Source organism: Colossoma macropomum, unplaced genomic scaffold (genome assembly GCF_904425465.1).
Source record: "Colossoma macropomum unplaced genomic scaffold, Colossoma_macropomum, whole genome shotgun sequence".
Taxonomy (NCBI): Eukaryota; Metazoa; Chordata; class Actinopteri; order Characiformes; family Serrasalmidae; genus Colossoma; species Colossoma macropomum.
The window spans coordinates 9,553,551-9,565,000 of record NW_023494791.1 but is presented as its reverse complement, the minus strand read 5'-3'; the positions used below and the strand labels follow the sequence as shown (position 1 = coordinate 9,565,000).

Below are 11,450 nucleotides of genomic sequence, written 5' to 3'. Positions count from 1 at the left end.
CACTAGATGTCTTCTTTAACATTGTTTCTATATATCTGTAACCATATATTAATTCATATGTGAATCATTTGTAGCTGACCCCATCAAGCCAGCGCCTTATCCACTCAACAATATGAACGTAATGACCCCATTCTGCTTCAAAGACTGGGTAGAAAAGCAGAAGCCTGCACTGGCCAGTGGACGACCTGTGGACATGTTTGGAGCCCAGTTTGAGACTGAGGTACGGAGGCAGTGTGTAATGTGTGCATGCTTTTCTGCTTTGGATGGGACTGACCAAACGTAGTACATCTGAGGGTGAACCAATCAGGCTTCGTTCTCCAAAGTGAGCCATTCAGGGCAGTTTAAACTCATGTGATCAATCAGGAAGTCTAGACAGAAGATTGTGCTGAGCTGGGTATTAATACAAACGTGGCAGAGGGAGACAGAGCCTGTCTGGGAAGTTCTTTCAGGGAACAACGTTGGCACATGGCTTTCAATTCATTAGTAGCCTCATTTGTTCAGGTCTAAACTTCTCAGCTGTTCCTTCAGATGCCTGGCACACATTACAGAATAATCGGGCCAATATTCCCATTCACTCCTTCTGATAATTACAAATAGTGTGCCAATTTCAGGCATGTCAAATGATTATCCTCCCAGATTATCCTGTGGTGTGGGTGTCTATAATCCAGTCTTGACCTCTCTGATCTACTCTAGAGGTCTGGTAACAGACCTGAACTCAACAAGGCCTGACAAAATATTGGGTTTTGGGCCAGATTCAGGCCAATATGTCTTATACAACATCGGGTTTGTTTTCTAATGAGTGATTTTTTTACGTAGTAGGTTTTTTTTTTATTTGAAGGAATATGCCTTAATAAATGTTCATGCACTCTCATGCACTTTCTCTCCCATACATGCTGACGTTGTAGTCTATAGCTGCATTCGGAATAGCTCCAGAGTGTGAGAAGTGAGCGAACGAGCCCCTGAATGGAACTGGGGATAAAGTTCAACAGTACATCAGTCTCACTTCCAGCATGGATGATGAGAGGGATGTGTTGGGTTGGTGAAATGTCACAGCTGGTCTTTCTCCTTGCTCGTTAAATTCCTTTTGAAGCGTGTTAAGCATTTTTGCAAGTAGCATCGGTAATGAGAGGAACTTTAGCACAGCAGGGCTAACAGTTGATCAGAGGAAAAGAGGATGCTGTTCCCTGGCAATTCCAGCAAAATGTGAAGTATATGATAAAAAGATACTGTTAGTGGATTACAAAGGAGTAAAATAACACTTTATCCTAATATGATTTATTCTTTTGTTCAACTCAAGTGTTTAGTGACAAAGCAAAGCACTGTAAAACTGTATCTGATAATGACTATGTGATAATTCATCTCACCTCTGTGAGAGGGCGCGAGCAGGTTCAGCTCAGGTTTGGGTTTCAAATAGCAGTACCAGTCAGGCTGGGTCAGGTTGGGTCTCAAAGTCACAATAGGCGTCTGGTTTGTGCTTTAATTTCTTACACATGCAGACCTCTAATCTACTCACACTCCAGTCTCGATCACCCTGATTTAGAATTGTAGAAGTGTTTGTTAATGTTCAGTATTTACAACTTAAAATCCTGTAGTGTGGGGGGAGGGGGGATTCTGTTTCAAATGATAAGCAGTGTTGACTTCATGAAAGACTGAACAGAATTCCACAATGCTGATAAGTTTTATCCTAGGTGTGTTAAGGTGAATGTTAACATAACATAGCAAACGCCATAGATGTGCTCGAAATTCTCATTATTTTAGCAGCGGAATCTCGTCTAACTCTAATTCTAACTCTTTCAAATGATATGCAGTGTTAACTGTATGAAAGACTGAACAGAAGACTGAACAGAATTCCACTGCTATAATAATGCCAATTCTGAGCACCTCTATGGCATTTTCTCACTAACACACCTAGGATAAAACTTATCAGCATTGTAACCCCCACCTCTAAAAAGTTTTCTTTCTTTTGCTTTTCCGCTGCAAAATGCACGTATAACTACATCAGCAATCTGTGTCTCAATGTTGTTACAAAGTCTCAGGAAAGTGTTGCCTTCTGATCCAATTTGCCACCTGCATGGTTGCAGGTCTCTTACACCAGCTCAGACTCTGAAAGCTCTTATAAATTGGATGAGAAGGAGGTTTGACATTCTTAGAACAAGGGGTCATCAATTCCAGTCCTGGAGGACCAACACCTACTAAACCTCATAATTAACTGTTAACTCAGGTATGTTAAGGCAGAGAAATATCCAAACTGTGCAGGACATCAGCCCTCCAGGACCAGAACTGATGACCTTCGTTTTAGAAAACATTACAATATAAACAATAAAATCATCCATCATTCTGTTTCAGACTATTCTCTATGGTCCAGGAGAGACCGAGCCTTCCAAAAGAACCACTGATGGCTGGATCTGGCAGCTGGTATCTTTCTGAAACTCACTCTGCATCCCTCCATGACACCTCTGTGTATTTTTTAGGTTCAGTGTTGAAGTTTTATTTTTGTTTGGACAGTGCTTTAACATTTTATTTCCTCCTCTGCCCTTCACTGTAGGAGGGGTCCTCGAGTGTCACTATGAATGGCCAAGAGTACAATCTCTCAGTGGGAGACTGTCTTCTAATACTTGGACAGACTGAGTAAGTGGGTGTTGTAAAGTGTGGTTAGCAATGACGCTTTTTGAAAGACGTCAATTCTGTGCTGCAGGAAGTTTATATAACACAAGTGTGTATGTGTGTGTGTTCCTTAGGTATCGCTGGAAGAGGCCAAAGGATTGTGTTGCTTTATATGTTGCTCAGAATCCAGAGAGGAAGAGGCCTTACTAAATAGTGGCAGGAGAACTTTCACTAATGATCTCCCTCAGCTTTAAATCTCTCTGACTACATTCCCTATAAATAGCGTGGACTTTAATTACAGTGGAAGAAAAATGTGTTTTATTTGAAAGTGGCTGTATTCCTGAAGGTGTGTGTCAGCAATTTGTTTGAACCAACTGCTTTAGTCCTTGTAAGACAGTGTTGTAGGAGAATTGGAGATCAATGCTGGATCAACTTCAGGTTACTGTATGGATCAAGAGAGCTTATTCTAACATTAGCACTCAAAGAAGCAGAAAATCAAATGTACTAATATTAATGTCATTTAAGCAGGTGAAGAAAAAACTGTATATACAGTCATGTGCAAATGTTTGGGTGCCCCTGGTCAAATGACATGTTTTGTTGATCTAAGTGAAAGTCTACACATCCTCTACAGAGAACTCTCCTGCACATGTTAATACACTGACACTTTATTAGATGAATTTAACATATTGGAAAAAATAAATAAAACAATGTGGCTTGTGCAAAAGTTATGGCACATTTTGTATTATGTTTTATGTTTTCTTCATTGTTTGTTAAACTCAGCAAATTGATGAAGAGCTTTGGTCCAAAATGCATTACTTTTTTATTTTTGGGAGTGGGCTTTATACATACGATGATGAATACCACCTTTATTAGAGAAAAAAAAATGTGTTTTCTGTTAAATGTCAGCTGTTATTCTTTTCAAAAACTGATTACATCCAAAATTGTTGCAAATGGATATACAGTGTTTTGGAGCGAAACTCTTCAAATAGAAACTGAGCACCAAATGCCACATTTCAAGATTCGAGATTCAAGAGTTTTATTGTCTGTGTTTTTTTAAGTGTGTTCTCTGTAGAGGATGTGTTAACTTATTTTCACTTAAATCATCAAAACGTATACTTCGACCAAGGGTGTTCAAACTTTTGCATAAAACTGTATTTTTTGTAAAACAACCTGAGATAGCAATGAATGTGTATAGATTACACTGTCTATAGCTAAATAAACAGCCCTTTTCTCAGTTCTTAAACAGATCAATCTGAAGATCCCCTTTCTGCTCTCCTTCAGTCAACATGCAGATCTTATCTTAATGGATCTCCTATTACATGAAATCACTCATGTCTCGGTGTCTGTCTGTTCTAGTTTTCAAGGGGGAATTCCTTTTTATTTAATTTCTGAATAATGTAATTGCTGAGATGTAATCAGTCACTGAGAGTGGTGATGTGAAATGTGAATTCTAGAAAATCTTACCAAGCCAGAATTACTCTGAATGATTGCGAATATGTTGCCTATTGTGTGACAGTTTTGAAATAAAATTTCAGCCAAAAACTTTTTTTTTCCATGAATTCATGGCGAAGAGGTGTAAGCAAGGAGCTGTAAGACAATGTTCCTCAAAGAAAATATCATTTGGATTTACTGCTGTTTTATTACTGTCAACATTACATAAAATAGCTGTGAAGACACATGTAGGTTCAGTAGTCATTTTAGACCAGGGTTTCTCAACCAGTGGGCCATGAAGCACACTCAGGTGATCTGCAGGCCTGTGCTCAGGGGGAGGCAGGAGTTCGTACTGGACGCAGACATGTGCCAGAGAAGCTCATCAGGGTTCTTTCGCCTACCTTGTTTGGTGATGACCCATCACGTTTTCTTTAGTTCACTCCATTTTCATATGTATAAATATTCCACCCATATTCGGGTCGGCAACAAACAGCTGAATCGTTGACCAGCAAAAACACATGTTGGCCTACTTCCAAAAAAAAACTGCTGTTTGCCACAGCCTTTAGTAGAGGAGTCCACAGGTGTGCCAGGTTGGGTCTAATCAGCCCAAGGGCTTCTGGGAATTGGAGTTCCCTGAACTTGTGGTGCCTCGCCACTGTCGCCCTCTGCTGGTGGCTGGCAACGCAGGCAGGGCCCTTATAGAGGTTTATTTAAAAAGTGATTTTCTTCGCTTTGTATGTATGAACAGGTGGGCCTTGGGGTGGAAAAGGTTGAGAACCACTCTTTTAGACAGCAAGTTGAATGACTATATTTGCGTTATAGACATTGTGACCCCTGGTTCCTGTCACCACCACTGTAAAGAAGTTGGTAAGTTTCTCTACTGTGAACAGTTTCCCATTAAAACACTCTAATAACTTTGCTTACATCTCATTTAATTGTGCAGAATTTGTGAAAAATCTGTAGAAACCCCTTTTAATGTACCCATTTGAAACAAATATAAATCAAAGTTTACCAGAGGAAGTTATGGCTATATTTGAAAGTCAACGTGCACCTCAGTAACTTTGACAAAACTGTGCATGTCAGACATTTTGACATTTGTCTCTCAAGTGAGGTATCTATTGTCATAGTATTAGTCCAACTTCAGTGTTGATTGACACTATCTAGTCTGCAGCTGCCACTCATGTAAAAAGTACAGAAATCATCACTGTGATACTTCTAACAGTAAAGTAAATACCAAGCCTGCACTGGATCTCTAATTAGAGCGCATGGGGAACATGCCTCATCACCTAGAGAGTACGGATTCCCCATTTAGTCGTATCTTCAGGGTGTTCCTAATAACATGTTTCTCTGCTACAAGAGCAGCTAGGGCCCAAGGCACAGCGTACTCCAGTGTCACCAGTCCTATTAGATTATATTTGAAATCTGAGTAGTCCCAGGGACATGCCTCCAACAATCTCAGCACGAACCCCCAGCTAAACTCCCACAGGTATATGAACAAAGTGTAAACAATCACTCGGAGCAGTAGGGGGCAGTGTCTCTGATGCAGCCTTGCACTCATGAACTCCATGAGGAAGATGGCAGAGCTGTAGATGAGGAGTGCCCACAGACTGGTGTAGCCTGGTAGCCGTTGGTCACGAGTGTAGTACCAGTTCCAGGCAGCAGTGAACGCCACTTCACATGCACACCCATGCAGGGCGTAGATATAGAGACGGGCGAGTGGAGAGAGGGACGAGGGGGTGGCCTGATCATAAACATCAGCAGGTGCATTTGTTTCAAACCCAGGATCTGTTTCGAGAAGGAAAGAGAGCCACACTGTTAGCACATACCTACTTATCTTTAGAAACATTCTTTATTGATTATACTGTTCCTGATTAACTACTGGACAAATGTACAGTTAAAGAGGCATTCCAGCCTAAGCTAGCATGTTATTTCATATGTTATGCAGTATTCTGTAGCACTGCATTGCATGCCTCAGCCTCTTTTCTCTCACCACAATACCCAGCATGTGTAGCACAAAATAAGACATACAGCCATTGGGAAACCCCCATGGTAATAAAGATATCCACTAATTTAGAGGCTAATAAAAACAGACGTGTTGTTTGGCTTTCAAGCAATAAGAGCGGCAATCTCGCTTCCTTCTCTATTAGCCAGCAAACAAAAGCAAAAAGCATATCAAAGAGCCTGCCTCATGTATTCACAGCCCCACACACCCCTACACACACACCCCACCATCCTGCCTTCCATCAGCACCACACACTGTCTGGATGTGTGGCAGAGGTTTTGGGGGTCAAAGGAAACACCTCAATCTCCAGGACATCAGAGTCTGTAGCTGAGGAGTGAGAGACATATGGGGGTGTGAAAACATTCACACACAAACATAAAAATGCAAGTAAAAGTCTGGTGTTAACTCTGGACTGACATCATGTTTAGGCTTCTAGGTAAATAACAGGACTTGGTGCTTGTATTTTGCCTTCCGCCCAATGACAGCTGGGATAGGCTCCAGCACCCCACCGCGACCCAGAAGGATAAGCGGTTTAGATGATGGATGGATGGTGCTTGTATTTTTTAGTTTTTTTAGTTAAAAGTTCCTCCACCTTCAAAGTTCATCAACTCAAGGAAAATTAAACATCACACGTTTTTTTTGTATTTCTGATGGAGTGCCCCTTTAAAAATAACAGTTCCTGAATGGTTCTCGGCCTGGTTGTGTGGTTCTAGGGAAACTTTTAATTGGTACAGAAACTTATATTCTTTACACATTAAAAATGCTCTTCACACTCACACATCTCATTTACAGTAATGAAGAAACGTTCACTGAAAGTAATGGAATAATTGTCCTGTTCTTTGTATGATTAATGGTTATCCTGTGTGGGATACATTGAGGGTCCTACTTTGCAAATAGGAAGAAATCAATTTTGTGGGTGTGCTGATTATGTAAGCAGATAAATTATGTAAGTTGGAAGTTTCCTTATGTGCTACACAGAAATGCAAACAACGTTTTCAAAAATATTCAGACACCTCTTCTAATTATTTAATTCTACTTTAAGGCGCACCCACTGCTGACACAGAAGCTAAATTGCACACACACAGCTTGTGTAATCTCCACATAAAAGCACTGACCAAGAGAACTAGATGCTCTGGAGCAGCCGCCTATGAGCCTAAGGTCATGACGCTCAATGCCAAGTGTTGGCTAAAGGGGTATAAAGCACCCCCGGCTTGGGCTGTAAAGCTGTGGAACTGTGTTCTCTGGAGTGATAGAGCTCCATTCAATACCTTTGGGATGAGTTGGAGTGATCCAGAACTGATCATCCAACATCAGTACCTGACCTCACTAATGCTTTTGTGGCTGAATGCAATTAAATCCTCACAGCACTGTTCCAATATCTAAGTAAAGCCTTCCCAGAAGAGTAGAGGCTGTTGCTGCAGCAAAGCGGGGAAAAACTAGACATAAATGTCCAGATTTAGTAAGCAGTGCACTAAAATTTTGTGAGCGTAGATGGCTGCACTCTATGACGTGCTGTTTAAATGATGTCACATAAAGACTGGCTAATTTAAATAGCAGCACTAAAATACAGATCCACATTTCAGCCAGCTGAAAGAAGAGCTGGAACAGTAGCTAGAATTCTGACCGAGGAGGCAAGTCTCAGCTGCCAGAAGCAGTTTGGGAAAACAATAAAATTAAAACTACCTAAAGATCTGTGGATGGACAGATAAATTAAAGATATGGTTGACCATTGGTAAGGAGTCAAGTGTCCTGCATTACAAAGATGATAGGGAGAAACATAAAATATTAATTTTGTATATAATGTTTTACACTGGAACCCCATTGGATGCCAATTATAATAAAAAGGACGGAAAGGCAGGCAAATGAAAAGCAGTAGAAAAGGCCAGAGGACAAGCCCTATTAGTTCCCACAATGCCTCTCTCCAATGATCATACTCATTTGCTTACTCTAACACTTGAATAGTGGTTTTTAAGCAGTTTGTTGTGGCCCATGAGTGGGTTGTGAAGAAGCCACACCAATGCATATAGGGTTTTTATTCCCATGAGAGCAAAGATAAATGAAGAGCTGTTTTGATGAGCTGAGATGGTAACCTCTCCATTTTTGGACCCCATTGGCATGTTGTCAGTATGGCTTTCAGACCAGCTGCACAGAAAACTCAGAAAACTGCTGCATTTGAGAAAACAAAGACCACATTTATTCCCCTCCTCCACAACCACAATGTATACGTAGACACTTTCCAGTTCAGGGCCACTCATTTCTCTTGTAGACCAGTCTTATCTTTGAGTCTGAGTGATTCAGCCAGTTGTCTCTTTCTTTCTGCTCAAGCCATAGCTACGCATGAGAGCTACAAAAGTAGAGGAAGATTCATATTTTGAGGCTCAAAAAAATTAAAAGCACATTGTTATTTATGAAATTCTCCAGATAACGCCAAAGTTAAAATGAATTGTTGAGCTGTTCAGTAACTTCTGGAAGTAAGGGTGATATTTTGATCTATTTCTGGTGCTGCTTCTCATTAGTTATTGTTTTCACACACCTTGTCCCTTCTGTAAACTCAACAAGTGAATAGCGATGCTATGAAAGAGCGTTTTGGTGCATGGGCTAGAGGTGGAATCAATTAACTACCCGTCAGTATTTCTGCACATTGACTAATGCAAGTGACATAAACTATATGGACAAAAGTATTGGGACAGACCTCTTAATCACTGAATTCAAGTGTTTCATTCAGTCCCTTTGCCACAGGTCTATAAAATCAAGTACTTAGCCATGCAGTCTGCCTTTACAAACATTTGTGAAAGAATGGGTCGTTCTAAAGAGCTCACTGAATTTGAGTGTGGTACCGTAATAGGATGCCACCGTTGCAACAAGTCAGCAACATTTCTTCCCTCCCTCATATTCCATGATCAACTATGAGTTGAATTATTGAAAAGAGGAAGCGTTTAGGAATCATAATAACTCAGCCACGAAATGTCAGACCATGTAAAGGTACAGAGTGGGGTCGCCGAGCGCTGAGGAGCATAGTGCATAAAAGTCGCCAGCGCTCTGTTTGGTGGAGGAGGGATAATGCTGTGGGGTTGTTTTTCAGGGGTTGGCCGAGGCCCCTTAGTTCCAGTCAAGGGGAATTTTAATGCTTTAGCATAACAAGACATTCTGGACAATTGTAGCCTCCAACTTTGTAAGAACAGTTTGGGGAAGGCCCAGCATGACTGAGCCCCAGTGCACAAAGCAAGGTCCATAAAGGCCTGGCTGGGTGAGTTTGGTGTGAACAAACTTGAGTGGCCCACACAGAACCCTGACCTCAACCCCATCGAACACCTTTGGGATAACTAGAACATCGTCTAACATCAGTGACTGACCTCACAAATGCTCTTCTGGAGGAATGGGCAGAAATTCCCAGGCATACTCCAAAATCTCGTAGAAAGCTTCCCAGAAGAGTGGAAGCTGTTACAGCTGGAAGGAGGGACTAAATCCATATGCCTATGGATTTAGAATGGGATCCATAAAAGCTCACGTAGGTGTAATGTGTAGGCATCCCAATACTTTTGTCCATATAGTGTATTTCTTCTTTATCCATGACCTAGAACACATGTGTAAAACACAATCCTATCTAGCCTGCAAAAGATTTAAATTTTCTATTAATATTAGCCCATTTCACAATTTGCTGCACTACAGTCCCCCAGCATGCACTGCAACGTAACGTGTGCTCCAACTCTTCCACCCAGGTTACACATCAAGTCTACACAATTCTAAGCAATTCCACACCAGTCATATCACCAAACACACTAGCTGCATTTCAGCTATACTTCTACTAATATGAACACTTAATATCAGCTCAGCAGCTCAGAAATTAGGTTCACGTTTTAATGAACTTGCAGTGAAGAAAGGATGCCTAATTCAAGCAGATAGGTAGGTTTAAAAGAGTGAGCTCCTGGGGACATTTACATTTTGAATATTTCAAGTATTCATGTAATATTTCAAGGTCTACTACAAATGCCTGTATTTTACTGATGTACTGAAGTTTTTGCATATTTAAAAAAAAACAAGGGCCAGTTCAGGTTAAAGCACAACATTAATCACACATGAAATAACATTTATTTCTCTGGCCCACAGATTTGTTGAGATTTTCTAATATTACTTGTTGAGTTTGACACCCCTGGCCTAGAAGGTGCTCAGGCAAATGTTGTTTGTTTTCTTGTTGTGATGTAAAGTCTTCTGTGGTATCTCTAACCCAGAACCTCGAATGAGTCACACTTTGCAAGGCTGCTGGGTAATTCTGGTAATCATGATGCATGCAACCCTGCCAAACTTTGATGTTATACCCTGATATGACATGTTAGGTAATTTCAACCATTCTTTGGTGTATTTAGTGCATGGCACACAATCACGTCTATGTTTTACTGTTTAGAGAAAGTATAATAGAGCCACCTAGGCATAACATGAGGCTTGATGATGTTTAACTTTATCATAAATGTCTGAAATGGGAAGATTTTGAATAGTTTTTATCACAAATTTACAATGATTAGTGTAGCACATTTAGTGAACAGACACATACAGAGAGCCAAATGGTCCAAAAGAAAGAGTCCTATTATCAAAAGAATGGTCATTCATGCATATGACAGCTAAATCTGTCTGAAGACTAGTCTTCCTTGGAGGAAAAAAAATGCACACAGACAATCTAATACTCACTGTGACTCTTTGTGTCCCCCCTACTCACAAGCCGTGGTCTGAGCTCCATCTCTTTTGCTAGTCCAGCTGATCCTTGTGCAACAACTCTTAGGTTTTATACCATTTCCCTGTTGGCCAGTTAGATGGCCTTAGTTTGCCTAAGCTAAACATTAAGCCAGAGCATACTAATGACAGCCCTTCTTCAGTCTAGGGGTTGCCTTAAGGTGGATATAAAGATAAATGATGGCCCAAAACTTACTGCCCTTACACTGTATATATGTATATGTGGGTAACAGTTTACTCAAACTACATAACACTGACATAACCATGCCATTGTTGTAATGACTGATTTGGTTCAGTGATATAACAGTGTCATGTTGTGTGATTGTTATGACAGATGCCATAATGTTTGATGTTTAAGGCTCATTTGTACCACTTAGCTGCCGTGCTATGAAACATTCAGACGTCTGTCATGACTATAATCGATAATGGTAACATGACACTGTTATATCACAGACGTCTAAGTATAAAACAGACGTCTAAAGAATAAAAAAACTCCATTTGACCCACAGAAAGCTACATTTATGCCTTTGATAAATACATGTAACCTGTAATCTGTAATGCTTTAGTGTTCCAACAGTCTAAGACTTGCACAGTTACTACATCTTACTATAGCATTGTTCTATAGATCTGCTTTCTCTTATGCCTTCCGGTCTAGAGCTATGGTTAAAAGAGTTAATAGCTAAGAAAC

At 40.5% G+C, this 11,450-nt stretch overlaps 2 protein-coding genes across 2 annotated transcripts in view; one reads left to right on the top strand and one right to left on the bottom strand.

Annotated features, from left to right (window-relative positions):
• Positions 1–3,851, top strand: part of haao (3-hydroxyanthranilate 3,4-dioxygenase) — a 16,802-nt gene extending 12,951 nt beyond the window's left edge. Inside the window, exons 7-10 of the mRNA XM_036573807.1 lie at positions 75–220; positions 2,347–2,415; positions 2,546–2,628; positions 2,739–3,851. Of these exons, the coding sequence (XP_036429700.1) occupies positions 75–220; positions 2,347–2,415; positions 2,546–2,628; positions 2,739–2,814 (374 nt within the window). The 3' untranslated portion in view covers positions 2,815–3,851. The remainder of the gene's footprint in view (positions 1–74; positions 221–2,346; positions 2,416–2,545; positions 2,629–2,738) is intronic.
• A 304-nt stretch (positions 3,852–4,155) lies between these two features.
• On the bottom strand, positions 4,156–10,814 carry LOC118810213 (transmembrane protein 229B-like). Its single transcript, XM_036573808.1, has 2 exons — positions 10,721–10,814; positions 4,156–5,820 (listed from the first exon to the last, which is right to left on the bottom strand). The coding sequence occupies exons 1-2, from the start codon at positions 10,767–10,769 to the stop codon at positions 5,318–5,320; spliced, it is 552 nt and encodes a 183-aa protein (XP_036429701.1). The 5' UTR covers positions 10,770–10,814; the 3' UTR covers positions 4,156–5,317.
• Between the last annotated feature and the right edge of the window lie 636 nt (positions 10,815–11,450).